Below are 16,336 nucleotides of genomic sequence, written 5' to 3'. Positions count from 1 at the left end.
GCCTTGATGCATATGTCTTAGGTAATTAATCAGGTAATTACAACCTTTTTTTTCTTTCCAAAGCAGTTGCCAAACAGTTACACAATGTCTTACAAGACAATGATTTAATTGAAGGCACATTAAAGGAAGCCTTAAATTAAATCTTACATTTGTTTGAATTTGTATTACTGAAATTTGAATATTTATTGTCATGATCACATTCCATTTTACCACAAGAGTGTGCTATCAATAAATTACCAACAATAGCTGGTCTGTAGTTCTTTGTTCTGTGGTTGACTGCCGCCTGTTATTAGTTTTTTTTAAAAAATGCTAATGTACATATCCTTTACCTAAATTAATTATTATATGACCTCCAGTTTAAGGGACTAAACTTATAAGTGACTTTGATGAACTGTGGCCTACACCGGCCACTAGGTGTCACTAATAACACGCGCCAGACTTGTTCGCCGTCAACAATCATTGCAGGTTTGATTATCTCACAACAGACATAATCCTCATAATCATAATAACTCAATCCTAGACGTCACGACTTATTTATTGAAAACACGATGCAAGTCGTATTTATGGCTGAAATTTGTATTTTTTTCTCTGATTGCATCTTGTACCATGAGTGTAAAGGTAACAAAAGGGTTGTTGTCCTTTGAAAAGAGGGCTCTAATAATATACAAATATATTTGTTTGTTGATTGTATTGTATTTATGACTATTATTTATTCACTTATTTACAGGATTTTTATTTTGGGGGTGTTTATTTGTAATTTGTTAACCATGTGAACAGAAAAAAAACTGAAAACAATGCAGCAACAAAGCAGCTAGGTGCATCCTGTCTGCTCACCCTTGTGCTCATCCAATCAACAGTCAGAACTAAGCCAGGATGCATTCATGGTCTCAGACAAAGTTGGATTTTTTAAAAACTCATTACATTTCCACACTTGGGTGTTAAAAAATTCGAAGCATTGCGAAAGGAGCCACAAAAAAGAGGCTGAAGAGTCACTTTAGACTCTGGTGCCGCGGGTTGCAGACCCCTGAACTAGCTAATGGGGGGGACGGGCTTGTAAAGTTTCACCCGTGGCGCCACTTTCAGTAAGGTTGGCTCTGACTCCCACTCGAACACAGGTAACACAGGTGTACTTTATTTGACATAAATCGTTTCTTTGCAGGAACTGATACCGTGTCTCTTTGTTCGTCACTTTTGTTTTGGGAGGAACTGTATGTGAAATCAGAGTGGACGAGAGTCGAAGCCGGTAACCCAACTCTTTAACACTAACAGGTCACTCAACATTTGCTAAACCAGTTTGTCGACTCCTCCATGAAGGGAAGTGAAGCGTAACAACGCTTTGCCTATGGCTCAGATGTCATACTTCTGACTCAACTAAAGGGTAGGATGTTTATTATTTTTTACCTCCACTCTTTGCTAGAAGTACGTCCACTATCCTGGAACATTCCACTGTGTTATATTATGCTAGTGGTGCTAGCAAGCAACTTTTGTCGGACTTCCGTGATGCAAAGCTCGTCATTCCAGTCATTTTTTTAGCTTAGACATTCGCGAAAATTATGATATATAATACAATTCGGCGCTATTTCTCCCACGACATGACTTTCGTTTCGAAACGTTTGAAGTTACTTTTGTTTAAGATTTCAGCTATCGTGAGTCAGACGGGACTTAAAACAGGGCAAAATTACTGTCAATGTAACGCAAACCGAGGAATGACACTAAAGTCACATGGCTTGTCAACCACTGTTGCCAACTTTTCAATAAGAAAAATAGCTATTGGCTGTTGTAGAAGTCTCTGTTTGACGTCATCGTATCATTTGCATATGAAGTTCTAAAATACTGTCGGAGAGACAAAAAAATCCACTAAAAACACCTTAATTACGTTTAGAACTACAACTTCATTCTTAGTTTAATTTAAAACTGGCCAAAAGTTTATAAAAGTAACTTTTCTCTTTCAGCGCCTCTCAAAGTTCTCCCATCACATGTTGGTAATTGAGAACTTTTCTAAATTAGCACAATTGAACAACAAATAAGTTTATTCTGTTGCTCACATTAACATGACTCATAGTGTTTTTAACTGAAATATTCATATTTCAGCTTGAACATGTTCCGCAGAGAAAAGAGCTCAGCACCCACAATTCCCTCCCTTCCGCCAAGGCCCAGCAAACAGGTAGCCATTGGTGGTGATTGTGATAATGGGGTCAGCGTTTCTGTACCATCCAAACCCAAACAGGCTTTCTTTCACCAACAGGATCTGGACAATCCCGTTACACACAGCTCCAGAGTACAAGATGCAGGCGGCACCCAACAGGTAAATGTTGACATAAAAACACTGGCATGTTTGCAGACATTTAACTGGAATTGTTCTTGCAGGGAAGCAACCATGAAGCCGAAAGTGTCCCAAAATCCAAAGTACGCTACATGAGAATATGCATTTTCTGTACACTTTAAAAAGTAAGCATGATATGGTAGGCCTATATGGGTTTGTGTTTGCAGAGAACTGTGGTGATGGGAGTTATGCAGAACCTCAACCCCTTCAAGACTTCATCACAGGTTAGACAAAAGCATAGTTTATTTACTATTTTGTGTCAGCTGTGCCTGAATTTTTTTTTTTTGGTTTTTGGTGGGGGGGGGCAGACAACCTCCACAGTTGGCAAAAGTCCCACTGATGACGTGCCAGATGTGGGAACAAATCCCACACAGGTAAGAGGAACTCCAACATAAATACTTTTTGAAGTCCACGTTTTCAGACAGTCACCATGACGTTTTGTGTCTGCAGTTTCAATCATTCCTTTTGACAACACCCAAAATTACATTTAAATTACGTGATGTCTGTGAACATGACCCCTTATTGCTCATAACACGTTTAAAGTGTGATTCAAATGTTATGTTGTTTCATTAAATACAGTGAAATGCACACATTTCAGACATACTTGCTAATAGTGATTAATCATGATTATTTTGTTAAAAATAATTAATCTGATTCACATTTTTAATCATTTTACATCCCTAATCTTTATATATTCATTCATTTTCTACCGCTTATCCTCATGAGGGTCGTGGGGGTGCTGGAGCCTATCCCAGCTGTCTTCGGGCGAGAGGCGGGGTACACCCTGGACTGGTCGCCAGCCAATCACAGGGCACATATAGACAAACAACCATTCACACTCGCATTCATACCTATGGACAATTTGGAGTCGCCAATTAACCTAGCATGTTTTTGGAATGTGGGAGAAAACCGGAGTACCCGGAGAAAACCCACGCATGCACGAGGAGAATGCAAACTCCACACAGAGATGGCCGAGGGTGGAATTGAACTCGGGTCTCCTAGCTGTGAGGCCTGCGTGCTAACCACTCGAATAATCGAACATAATGTTGCTGTTAAAATGTAACTGTTAGTACTACCTCACAGTGCTACTCTAGTATTGCTAACGTTTGTGTCCTCCATCACTCTGCCTTAATGTATTGCCATGTGCATGTGTGTCTGTTTTCCTCGTCTCCAGCTCCCAAACAGGCAGCTCTGTGCATTGGTTGCAGCGCTTTTGTCAGTCATACAGTCTCTCGGGTGTAGGCGGGTCTAGAAATTAAAAATAGTAGACTGCAATGTATTGTCAAATAATTTTTTCATTGTTTTTCATTGTACTTTTTCTTGAAAGTAATGTTTCTTCTCATCCTGTGATGCTCCTGCTCTTTAATGCTTCTTTGTTGTATGTTATATCATTCTTTAAATAGTACCATACAAAAAAATGAATATCAGTCTTTAAATATTTGTATTAATTGCACACTCTTGTAGTGACTATCATCATGACAAGAAACAATGTTGGAATTGCAGTAATACCAACTGAGTTCAAAAATCTCTGTCATTCAGAACACAGGAATGCTAAAAGGGGTCATGAAGAAGGTCAACCCGTTCAAGTCTTCCAGTCAGGTAAGTGTTTTACACTTAGCATGATGTTATCTTTAAGCATGAGATAATCCACGTCTGATGATTTGAGCGGTTCTCCCACAGGTTCCTGAAACTGAAGGGTCTGAATCAGCAGAACAGGTCAGCCAGTGATCTGTATCATGATGACGTAAAGCCAGAAAAGTCGTTTATCAAAACTCTTTTTGCTTCCTTGATGGTCACTACCGACTAAATATGCCGATTGTGTTTCAGCACCCAGGAATGCTGAAAGGGATGATCCAGAAAGTCAACCCATTCAAGTCTTCTCAACAGGTGCTATTTTTCTCAAGCAAAAATGTCCCTTATATTAACAGCATTATGTTGCCATGCCAACAATTAAGACTGGAATATAAAATGGCTATTTTAAATGAACGAACCGTTGACTTGATTGCTTCAGCTACCAAAGAATGAGCCTCAGGATGCCGATCACCAAGAGGCCAGAGAAGAATCTAATGACAAACAGGTAGACGTGAAATATTCCAAGTTATTTTAATTTGCCTTTGATTGTTTTTGTTTATTTTCTTTAGAAACCAGGGATGATGACAAGTGTGATACAGAAAGTCAACCCGTTCAAATCTTCCCAGCCAAAGGTGAGTTCAACATTTGTTTCATTTTAGTCAGCTTGGGAGTGCTTTAAAAAAAAAAAAAAAAAATTCAAGACTGACAGACAGCAGTTATAAATACCTTTTGTTCACCTTTTGTTAGGACATGCAGCCTGTCCAGTGTGACATCTCCTCCAGTGAAGGAAATCTGGCTGATAACAACAACCTGGCCGAGAAACCGGTAAAGTTTTTTCAGGAGAAGTTGAAGTCACACCACACTTGCATTGTCAGGCCTTATCTCGAGGTGCACGCTGGCCGCCATCTGATGTTGTCTTAGTTACACTTCTAACATAGCCATAGCCAGCATACAGAGAAAGATGAGGAAATAAATGTGCATAATAAAGATAAAAAAAGATCTGTGATGACTCCGCAATCAGGATAAAGCTGAAAGAAACAAACAAAATAAAGTGAATGAAATGCTTTTAAACAATCTCAAAAAAGGCAAAAAAGGACTGCACGTTCATTGCTATAATTGATTTAACTCAGTGTTTCTATTTGGTAGCAAGTGAAGCGGGCTTAGCATTCCCGATTTCCACCAAATGTTATGGGACGCAATCCAAATAAGAACCCATAACATTTTTGCTGGGCATCTAGATTATTTTTAGCGCCATGTATTTTTACTTTATTTTTTAGAAGACTGGGATGCTGAAAGAGATGATGCACAAAGTCATACCCTCAAAGTCGACTTCACAGGTATGTCAGTGAAACTGTCACATGGCAATGTTCCAAAGCCAAAAACAAATATGGATGCCGCTTACATGTTTTTTATATGCAGGCGGCACATGAAGAGACAGACTCAGTCACATCTCTGAAGCAGGTAAAAAGTAATTTTGGCATTTTTTATGTTTATTGTGCTAAAGCAACACAATAAAACTTTATCTTATCTAATCAGAAAGCTTGGACTAAATCACTCAAAAATTATTTTTCTCCTCAGGATGTGCCACCATTGTCATGCAGCTCAGAGAGTTTAAATGCTGGCGCAGTAGAGAGACATGTAAATTTCATTTTATGAACTTTTGATGACTAACTTTTCACTGTTGTTAGTCTACCAACCTCTCTTCAGTCTGTTTGGTACACAGATGATCCCAGCAACTGTGAGCTGAAAAGTCAACCAACTCAGCAAATAAAGAAAAGAAAGGTTTGGTTGACATGTCTTAAAACTAAAAAGTGTACTTTTCACCTTTTGCTTTGCAGTCACAGCTTGTACTTTTTTGTTGTTTCCCAGACCTTCAGAATTAAAAGAATTCTTCCGAGTGGGCTGTTCGGCTCTGGAGCAAAGGTACCAGTGTGTCATTGTGTAACACTCGCTGTTGTTATACTCGATCTCATTTACTTTCCATTTGACTCTTTAGGACTCGAATGCAATGCCTGACACAGAGCCTTTGCCACAGGTAATGCACATGGGAACTCAAAACGCAGTGTGGTTGAAGGTTGAGTTAAAAAAGTAAACACACGCACGTAACATTGTGTTGTTGTGAACACGCAACATAAAACAAAGCCACAGTATTGTAAGGGTGCCATTTTTTGGGGGGGGCGAGGGCATTTTCTTCCTGATAATTCATTCATTTTCTACCGCTTTTCATCACAAGGGTTGCGGGGGGTGCTGGAGCCTATCCCAGCTGTCTTCGGGCGAGAGGTGGGGTACACCCTGGACTGGTCGCCAGCCAATCACAGGGCACATATAGACAAACAACCATTCACACTCACATTCATACCTATGGACAATTTAGAGTCACCAATTAACCTAGCATGTTTTTGGAATGTGGGAGGAAACCGGAGTATCTGGAGAAATCCCACAAATGCACAGGGAGAAGGTCTCCTGGTCTCCTAGCTGTGAGGTCTGCGCGCTAACCACTCGTCCACCGTGCCGCCTCCTGATAACCAGTGCATTAATATTACTAATTTCAAGTTCAAACATACAAATGCAGGGATAAAAACATATTACTATAATTGAGTACTAGACTAGACTAGTACTAAAAGACATGGTTTCGTTGATAATGATAATGAACTTCCTGTGACTGCCCTCGCCAAATATGACTACAGGTGGTCATCGGGTTACATTCCTAGGCGGTGATGTAAGACGAATCTAAACCTAGATTAACTCGCACTGTACACAAAACACATGGAGGACTTAAGATAACACTAAATACCGAACAAGAATGAAAGTAACCTGTCATAAAAAGATAACAGTTTAATCTTATTCCTGTGGTTTATTGAGAGGAAGAAGTATAAGAGGAAGAAGATGCTGACGGAGAGCGTACAGCATCACTTCCTGAATAAGGCTCACTGTGGTACAATGTTGATTCTGGTCTCCCAGCCACAGGACAAGCAACTGTTCCAACTCTGTAACGGGACTGCTATGTTGCTTAGTTATTACTGCCGCCTTTGGAGCAGCAGTTTCTTCTCCCTTTTATGCTGGCTGTCACACTTCAACCAGAACAGACAAAAACCTAATGAACATGCGCATGATGTGCAAAAAGTTAAGTAGCATTCTTCCGTTTGTAGCTATCAATGAGATACACACGGTACCATCAGTGTCTCTGCACCGCTGCATGCACCTTTTGCAGCATGCAGTGTGTGTATATGTCCACGTGTCCCGTGTGTATTGAAACAAGTTTGTTTGGTGTTCACAGACCAAAATGAAGTCATTTATGGCCATTTGCCAGCCATTATAAAAAGTGCAGTGTGCTCGTGACAAATGGTGCCAAGTTCATGTAATTTCTTAATTTTTATTGCCTACTTTGCCTGACTTACTTGTTTTTGAATGGCATTTCATTTTTTTATCACATTGGATGAAGGTGGAGGTCCAAACACTGGAAATGGTCGAAATGACTGCACTCAATGATGGAAGTGCTTTGGACCCTCTGGAGGTATTTCATATTTAGGTCTATAAAATATATTTTTTAATGTAGAAAGCTGCCTTGTCTCACTGAATGTGAACATGTTTGCTATCTAGGATGAAGATGGACTGCTGGCATGGTGGAGAACAGTTGATGGTATGCATGTTTGATGCCGGAACAATGAAATGAATTCATAGTGGATCCCAATTGTTGTCTTTTGTGGCAATTGTTAGGCTGGACTGAGTGGAACGAGGCCACCCAGAATGATGACTCCGAAGAGTAAGTGATCTTACTATACTAATACATTCATTCATTTTCTACCGCTTTTTCCTCACGAGGGTCGCGGGGTGTCTATCCCAGCTGTCTTTGGGCGAGTGGCGGGGTACACCCTGGACTGGTCGCCAGCCAATCACAGGGCACATATAGACAAACAACCATTCACACTCACATTCATACCTATGGACAATTTGGAGTCGCCAATTAACCTAGCATGATTTTGGAATGTGGGAGGAAACCGGAGTACCCGGAGAAAACCCACGCATGCACGGGGAGAACAAACTCCACACGGAGATGGCCGAGGGTGGAATTGAACCCTGGTCTCCTAGCTGTGAGGTCTGCGCGCTAACCACTCGACCGCCGTGCCGCCTTATACTAAATACAATACAACTTAATAATAATGTCCCCCACATACGCTGATACAGATCTGCTTATTTCCATAGAGTGGTGGAAGAAGCGGCCGATCGTGTCTTCATGGCCGCTCGCCTCTTCGTTCGCCTCTTCAACCAGCGTGGTGCTTCTCTGCAGCAGCGCATCCTCGAACTCCTCACGCTGGCCGATGCCGCCGACAGCTTTCACAAGAAGACCGTTACGGCCAGTATCGGCGGTGGGGTGGCCAGCGTGGCAGGCTCGGTCACCACCATCACCGGTCTCATCCTGGCCCCATTCACGGCAGGAACGTCGCTCATTGTCACAGCCGTGGGCATCGGCGTCGCCACGGCGGGCGGCGTGGCCTCCGCTTCCGCCAATATCACAGACACCGTGCATTCAAAGACTGACCGTAAGAAGGTGGAGAAAATGATCCAAGACTACCAGGAGGAGATGAATGACATCAGGGAGTGTCTGGAGTTCTTGCAGGTGAGACTTTTTTAAAGCTTAATGATGCATTCATGGTCCCCTCAAAGTATTCCAGGGGAACAAAATCAAGCGTAAAAATTGTAATCTGCTCATTTATTTTGTTTGTTTTGGTGCATGTTGCTGAAATTTGATTGATTGATTTGTTTTCACATTGTGAACGCCAACTCCGGCCTTCACGCTCTGGAGACCACAACCAAGTATCCGCGGTGACGCAGCCAGTTGTTCTGTTTCAACTAGCGTTGAAAGAGCGTATTTCACACTGTATAAAGGTCTTACAGTGGCGTCGATCGGTAAAACCAGTTTATGAGCAGTAATATTTGGCATGACTTTGCGTCATCGTGTTTATTATTGCTCATTTTCGTGCACTTTCGGAGCAGTACGAAAGAAAAGCCATTAAAACATTAGGCTGTTTGTTTGCACTGGAAGAATGGGAGGGTAAGCCAACGCTGCCATCAAGGGAGTTGTTTAAGGCCGAAACACGCCTGACACTTTATTTTGTACGCGGTTTATATTCTAATTGACCGAGGCCTCGTCTGGCTTTGAAAGTATAGTTTTTCACTTCCTCTAGCATTGTTTACCATATTTGTTCATGACATTCTGAATTATGGATTTTATACAGTAAACCTCGGATATATCGGACTCGGATATATCGGAAATTCGCTCACAACGGACAGATAAAAAAAGAACCGATTTTTCTGTAATGCATTTCCAATAAAAATTTATTGCATATATCGGATTTTTTATAACAGATTTCGCCTATTTCGGACAAAATCTCCAGTCCCGTTCCAATGCATTTCCATTAAATTTCCCTCGCATATATCTGATGGCCGCATCGTTATGCTAATCTTGTTGATGTCACTGGCTATTGTCTTTCTCCTGGCTCCAGATTTAGGACAAATATAAAAGTGAGTGACGTCAATAATACTAGCACAGCAGTGAATGAGATCTTAACCTCACTATTGGAAATAACGTAGGCCTGACGGGCGTAACAGGGCCTAGCTTAATTAACAATTTGTTATGCTCAGAGTCCAATAAAGTTAAATTCTCATTACCTTACGTCTCTTTTCATTGCCCAGTCCAGGTACATTGGAAACATAGTCAAGGAAGTGCCTTTTTATAATGGATAAAATCCGATTTACACATATACCGGATATAAATCCGATATATGCGTAAAACGGACATTTTCCGGTATACGCATATAACGGATTTCGCTTATATCGGACAAAACCAGTGGGAACAATTGAATCCGATAAATCCGAGGTTTATTGTATCTGCATCTAAGTTACCGATGTCTGTTTCACAGCCCAATGTGTCAAATGGGGGGGATTGAATTCATGCAAAAAGAAAAAAAAAAAGGAAATCAACCAATCCTACCCTGGACTTCATAGGGTTGTGCCATTTCCCAGTGTTCTGGAATGCAGCTTTCAGTGTCATCCTATCAGTGCACCATATTTCATATGTTGAATTGATTTTCCGGGCTATTTCTACCCCAGTGATGCAAGCAACACACTTTTCCTTGACAGGAAGGGATGGAGACACTCGAGGAGTGGAACTTTGAGCAGTATGCCGAGAGCATCTCCAAAAAACATCTCAACCAGAATGTCAAACATGTCATGAAGGAGGGCGGCCGAGCCGGCAAGGCTTTGGTCATCAACACAGAAAGCCTGATCAGTACGGTTCAGGTCCTCAGCGTGGCGGGCGGTGCTGCCAAAGCAGCCCAGGTGATGAGCGTCACCACCGGGGTCATGTCTGGCCTCTTCCTGGCACTCGATGTCTTCTTCTTGGCTAAGGACTCCGCAGAGCTGAGAAAGGGTGCAAAGACCGAGTTTGCTGCCAAGATTCGAGAAGTTTGCAAGGACCTGCAGGATGGGCTCCTGGAGCTGAACCGCATCAAGGAAGAGCTACAGAAGACGATGGATGGCATCGAGGTGGAGGTGGAGGAAGAGGATGAGGAGATATTGAAGTCTGATCTGAAGAAACTCATTGAGCTTGAAGAATGAAGAAACCAAAATCAAACGCCTGCCAGGTTTACCGTTCTTCACGTTGACCATGGCACGGCATAGTGGAACCTCAGACGAGTTAAATCATTTCAAAATGAAAGTATTTATATTTTAATAATCCAATTGTATGTATGTCTGTCTTTAGTTGAGCTTTTTTCAATAAAGTTTGCGGACAACTTAGTTGCAACTGAGCCAGAGCCCTCAATTGTTAGAATTGCTAAATAAAATAGAACAAAAGCTGTGATGCGGCACATTGCTTTCAACACAAACATCTCAACAAATTACCCGATCCTGAGTATTATCAATTGCAAGCTAATTGCAATTAAATCATTAAAAGTGATTAAATTCGAAATTTTTCTCATCTAATGTAGTTGGTATGGTCATAGCAGTATATTGGTTTGGATTATCAAATTTATATTTTGTGCTTTATCATGCTCACAAGTGACTTATCGCTATTAGCAAGTTTTTTTTAATGGTTTGTGATACGAGTGTAGTGGTTAGCGTTCTGGACTTTTGGAGCGGACGCCTCAGGTTCAAATCTCTACGAGTAAGCATCAACGGTATTCGTCAGGAAATCCATCCGGAATATAAAGGGCTCAAGCCAAAAAATCAGGATGCGGATCATGTAATCATAATCATGGAAAAGGCCGAAAGAAACAAACAAATACGATGCTGGCAGTCAAACCAAATGCGGTAAGGCAACCATGAGAATTGTTTAACAACTTTTGATCTCAACCACACACACAAACATCATGGAGGCCTTGCACTTCCAGTCTGACATTGTAATTTTATAATCTAGGATCTTAATTGTCAATTTCTAATATGTCATTATGGTTCAACATTGCCGCAAATGTGGTTCTGTTGTGGTTAGTGGCTATTGTGTTTGTTCTGTATGCTATTATATGTGATCATTGCGCTACAGTCATGTTGAAAGTTGGACTGCTGCTTTTGATGCTGGCATGATGGATGTTTGTGGGCACCCATGGGCAAAACTAATCAGGAAAACATCATGCCCCCCCCCCCCCCCCAACAATGGTACAATGGTGCTTTTTTAATGTTTCTCTCGTCCAGGTCTTGTTATCGCTGTGAGTTTGAGTTTACTTGTATGATGAGGAGGAGCCACACTGCTGCCAACGCATACTGTACAAGCATCTACTCAACACATCCCATAATGATGAGGACTTCATCCACATCTCCTGTAAGTCAATCATAAAAACATACTGATGCTGCTAACTGTATGTTTTCACCTTGCAAAATGTGGGCTTTTTTGTATTAGACTCTGTTAAGTTAATTTTTTTCAACTGACTACGTGACTACTATTTCATAATAGATTACATGTTATAGTATATATTGATTTTTTTCAAGTTTTTTTTTGGTAACTATCAGAGAATACATTTTGTTGTTGTTAAGCTGCCAAAATGTTATGCCACTGGCCCCACCCCTACACTTGTGCTTGCATCTGATGATCTGCAGCCCGATGAGACGCGATCATGCATGGGTCACTTACCCTTGTTGAATGTCGATCATGTTTTAAATAGCTTGCATTAAAGTAAAAAGAAACTAAAATTCTGATACGCAAAAAAAGTTAAAAAAAAAAAAAAAGAGAAGCTGCTGTTAAACAAAAGAAAACATCTTGCCTGGTTACAATACAGTCTAAAGGAGGAATACATGGTATTTACTAGAGATGTACAAGCAGTATGACCATATCTTGGTCATCACACTCGGCACAGCAATGTATGGTATTTACTTAGTCGTAAACTTGAAACTGAAACCAGCAACAAATGGGTTGCAGTGAAACATATAAGGATATTCAAGAGTCAAATTGCATGGTGAGTACAACAAATTCATATACAGTAAACCTCGGATATATCAGAAATTCGCTCACAACGGACAGATAAAAAAGAACCGATTTTTCTGTAATGCATTTCCAATAAAAATTCATTGCATATATCGGATTTTTTATAACGGATTTTGCCTATTTTGGACAAAATCTCCAGTCCCGTTCCAATGCATTTCCATTAAATTTCCCTTGCATTTATCGGATGGCCGCATCGTTATGCTAATCTTGTTGATGTCACTGGCTATTGTCTTTCTCCTGGCTCCAGATTTAGGACAAATATAAAAGTGAGTGACGTCAATAATACTAGCACAGCAGTGAATGAGATCTTAACCTCACTATTGGAAATAACGTAGGCCTGACGGGCGTAACAGGGCCTAGCTTAATTAACAATTTGTTATGCTCAGAGTCCAATAAAGTTAAATTCTCATTACCTTACGTCTCTTTTCATTGCCCGGTCCAGGTACATTGGAAACATAGTCAAGGAAGTGCCTTTTTATAACTGATAAAATCCGATTTACGCATATACCGGATATGAATCCGATATATGTGTAAAACGGACATTTTCCGGTATACGCATATAACGGATTTCGCTTATATTGGACAAAACCAGTGGGAACAATTGAATCCGATATATCCGAGGTTCACTGTATGTTGGTAGATATGCACTAATATTGAAATTCTTCCCTGCCTCTCACGTACTCCTATGGCAATTGACAATTCCACACTATTTGAGAAGGGTCTAGACTAGACATATGCGAGGGGAAGATCATCTCTCCATGCATATGTTGTTTCAAAATTTTAACATTAATATGCAGCCATCCATTTTCAATGTGGTCCTCACGAGAGTTGCAGGGTTATGCTGGAGCCTATCCCAGCTGACTTTAGGCGAGAGGCACGCATTTCTCAGAACAGTAGACTTAGAGTAGTAGTAGTTTTTTGCATTTTGGTCATATACTGTACCAAAACTAACGGACGTACCAAACCATACCGTTACACCCCGATTATTTAGTACTGCCTTGAATGTTCTCGACCTCCTCAATTAAAACCCTTTATTTGTCATGGAAGTCATCACAAGTGTAAATGTGGCTGATGAAAGAAAAAGTAACATTTGGCATTGAACCCTGTTTTGGTTCTTGGTGAAAATTGTGCTCATTACCAAATTCTAGGTAGCTAACAGAGTAAGATAGATGTGACGGAAGCAAAACAATGTTGCAACGTCAACGTCAACGTCTTAAAGATATCTAGCATAGCACTGAACCTGTGCCGTGCTTTTGAGAAGGCTATGGTTAAGGACATGATTCATGAGGAATGCAACTTTGAGGAAACGTAAGAAAACAAACAAACCAAACAAATCTTGATTGGAACCTGTTCGGGTGCTGATTTTTGTCAGTATGGTACCACGTCAAGATCCATGAGAGATGACTCATGGCTGCTCAAACAAAATGCAAATCTTGATTTTGATCCTTCTTTCATGCTTTTGCAAAGTTATGAACATTAATATGATAGTAAATAAGTATAGCACTTTCTGTAATGGCTCAAATGTCGTGGTTGTATCAGAGTCAGAGATAAATGATTGTAGCTTAGTGATGTGTCATGTTTAGGCTTTAAATCTGTGCATGGTGTTCTTGGGAACCTTAAAGTGATCTTGCAGTGTGTTTCCTGTGTACATCTGAATATATTGTGATTGAGGTTGGCTATTTTTATTTTGGGCAACGCAGTAAGCAGCTTGAGTCCGACCTGAGGAACTGGAATAAAGTTCTAGAAGTTCGCCCCGACATTAAATTTTGCACAGCAAAAGACAAATGTAACACGATCGCATAATTCTTTCCCTTTTCTGTGCGTGCATTATAACATGAGAAAACAAGTCAATATGAGCTAGCTGACAATGCATGTCATTGGGATACACCTATTTTGACTATGAAGCCATCTAAAAAAACTGTAACAATGATTTAAAACACTACCAAACTTCTTTCCTGGGCTCATTGATACACATACTTCCGTTGTAGTTCCGTCAGCAACAGCAGCATAGATACAGCGACAATACTGACGTTGTTCGCTCTCATTGGGATGGCTGTGTGTTCCAGTTCTCAGGTAAAAAAAATGCTGACGGCAAACGATCTTGTTGCGTCTTTGTCGTGAAATTGAGAGCTAGGTATCCACTCGGGAATGACGCTCAGACGAGCAGCTCAAAATAGGTACCTCTCATGACGTCCGTTGTTAGCTAGCTTGGTAGAATGCACAGAAAAGGGAAAGAAATATGTCACTTTGAGGGGCATGACGTACAAACTACAGGGGGTAAAGGTATATGGGTTGGTATAAGTATACGTATATTGCGGGGTGTAGGTTCCCAAAATAGCCCGCAATAATTGAAATCCGCGAAGTAGCCAACTCTATTTGTGGGCAATTATTAAATATTGTATGTATTAAGTTTGTATAAGCCGCCCCCATACACTTTTTTTAGACCCTTTTCTGAAACAGGCATGACAAAGTTAAAACCTTTATTTGAATTTGAATGATCAACCTACACGTTGGAGACAACAAAATATGAAGTTACTCAAGTTACGCATTATTTCGCTCCATTCCTTTTTGTCCTGGCGCCGCTCCACAGTACTGTAGCATTTTTGTATCCTTGTTAAAATATATTGCATGTCAATGGATTGAGTAAGGACCTCAAACAATGCACAACAATGAGCCAATTCAAGAAACAATACAAGCAGTTGATGTTTGCTAAATACAAGGATGAAGAGTCTTGAACCAGTCATGATGTGCTATACATATCACTATATTGACACTTACTATGGTACCCATTATGTCATTGGATGTCATTGGATGGCACCTTGTACGTCGGTACGAGGTGCATTATTAAAAAAAAATATTTAAAAAAATTATTTAAAAAAAAAACAAAAACAAAAAGCCTTAAACTGTATTATGGGAAGCAGGAAGTGAACAAATGTAACAGTTACTGATTGTAAAAGTACCAGATGGAGGGATAGGATTTAATAAGCTTTGCTTCTTCCTACTCCTTTTGGACATGTGGAACTGTGAACTGATTATGTGATGCATTCAATTGTAATCTGATGCATGTTCAAATGAAATAAAACCATTACCATTACCAACACACTCCTTCGAGTCAAAGTATTCCATAATGGTGCTGTATAGCCGCATATCTTGTACATTCCTTTAATATGTCCAGAATTCAACCTTTTGTGATGATTAACATTGACATTTGACATTTCGTCAATATTGTAGCTTTTGTCAGGGAGAAAATTGGAAACATACAAAAACTGCAAAGCTAGTGAGACACTGCAGTCAAAGTGGCAGCATAAAAGAGATTGATTGACAGTGGTCTACAGCGAATAAGGATGCAGAAGATAATGGGCGGTGCAGACAGCCAGAGATTGAAGTAGCGGTTATTTCACCGTTCGAAAATGCCTCCTTCTATCGGCATGTCTGAAATGACTGCGTGAAAAATGTGTGGAAATTGTAAGTTTTTGTCTTTCTGCTTTGTCTTTCTGCCTCGCTCTGTTTGAAACACTAAGCTTAGAATAAGTAAATTAAAGAGGCTAACTAGTTAGCTCGGTAGCTTGCTATGCTAGCAGCTGCTGTCTTTTATTTCTCTGCATTGTTGTCTACAGGACTCTAATAATGGTAAAAAACTGTTTAGAAAGTCATAAACAGATTTTCTATGCACAAAATATTCAATTTATTACTTAGTGGAACCAATTACCTGAGAAAAAGGAGGGAGAACTGTCTATTTTTCAATATTGTACACACATGCATGAAGGAGCTGCTTTAAATCTCATTATATATGTGTATAGTGACAATATAAGGTATTCTAGTCTATTCTGCCTTTAGTATGTAGTAGAAGAAAAGGGTTTTCCACTCAGTCCAAGGTAAGTGGGTCAAGGGGAAATTGCAACAAAATAATCAAAAGCTCTCATACGTATGTATTTTGGGTTTTTCCCCCCACTGATTGCAGTGGA

At 40.3% G+C, this 16,336-nt stretch overlaps 1 protein-coding gene across 8 annotated transcripts; it reads left to right on the top strand.

Annotated features, from left to right (window-relative positions):
- Window positions 1–1,022: 1,022 nt before the first annotated feature.
- LOC131126399 (uncharacterized) lies at window positions 1,023–11,241 on the top strand. 8 transcript variants are annotated; one of them, XM_058068884.1, is made up of 26 exons: window positions 1,029–1,087; window positions 1,160–1,243; window positions 1,315–1,378; window positions 1,953–1,982; window positions 2,092–2,164; window positions 2,246–2,305; window positions 2,368–2,406; window positions 2,491–2,547; window positions 2,632–2,697; window positions 3,863–3,922; window positions 4,004–4,039; window positions 4,151–4,210; window positions 4,335–4,400; window positions 4,465–4,527; window positions 4,643–4,720; window positions 5,173–5,232; window positions 5,315–5,356; window positions 5,474–5,533; window positions 5,603–5,677; window positions 5,765–5,818; window positions 5,892–5,930; window positions 7,338–7,409; window positions 7,496–7,535; window positions 7,613–7,658; window positions 8,099–8,513; window positions 10,037–11,241. In XM_058068884.1, the coding sequence occupies exons 5-26, from the start codon at window positions 2,099–2,101 to the stop codon at window positions 10,511–10,513; spliced, it is 2,031 nt and encodes a 676-aa protein (XP_057924867.1). In that variant the 5' UTR covers window positions 1,029–1,087; window positions 1,160–1,243; window positions 1,315–1,378; window positions 1,953–1,982; window positions 2,092–2,098; the 3' UTR covers window positions 10,514–11,241. The 8 variants fall into 8 exon arrangements, with proteins under 8 accessions (XP_057924863.1, XP_057924867.1, XP_057924868.1 ...); XM_058068886.1 differs by lacking the exon at window positions 1,029–1,087 and adding an exon at window positions 1,099–1,115 and having other exon boundaries at window positions 1,204–1,243; XM_058068880.1 differs by lacking the exon at window positions 1,953–1,982 and having other exon boundaries at window positions 1,023–1,087; window positions 10,037–11,240.
- Window positions 11,242–16,336: the final 5,095 nt, after the last annotated feature.

The sequence above is a fragment of the Doryrhamphus excisus genome, chromosome 3, assembly GCF_030265055.1.
Source record: "Doryrhamphus excisus isolate RoL2022-K1 chromosome 3, RoL_Dexc_1.0, whole genome shotgun sequence".
In the NCBI taxonomy this organism is placed as follows: Eukaryota; Metazoa; Chordata; class Actinopteri; order Syngnathiformes; family Syngnathidae; genus Doryrhamphus; species Doryrhamphus excisus.
This window is presented reverse-complemented; position numbering and strand designations above follow the sequence as displayed.

Excerpts from the sequence above, each read along its gene's own strand:
- LOC131126399 (XM_058068884.1), top strand. The coding sequence starts at position 2,099 with ATGTTCCGCAGAGAAAAGAGCTCAGCACCCACAATTCCCTCCCTTCCG. Across the intron at positions 5,678-5,764 it reads AGCAAATAAAGAAAAGAAAG|ACCTTCAGAATTAAAAGAAT; the intron begins GTTTGGTTGACA and ends GTTGTTTCCCAG. Across the intron at positions 5,931-7,337 it reads ACACAGAGCCTTTGCCACAG|GTGGAGGTCCAAACACTGGA; the intron begins GTAATGCACATG and ends CATTGGATGAAG.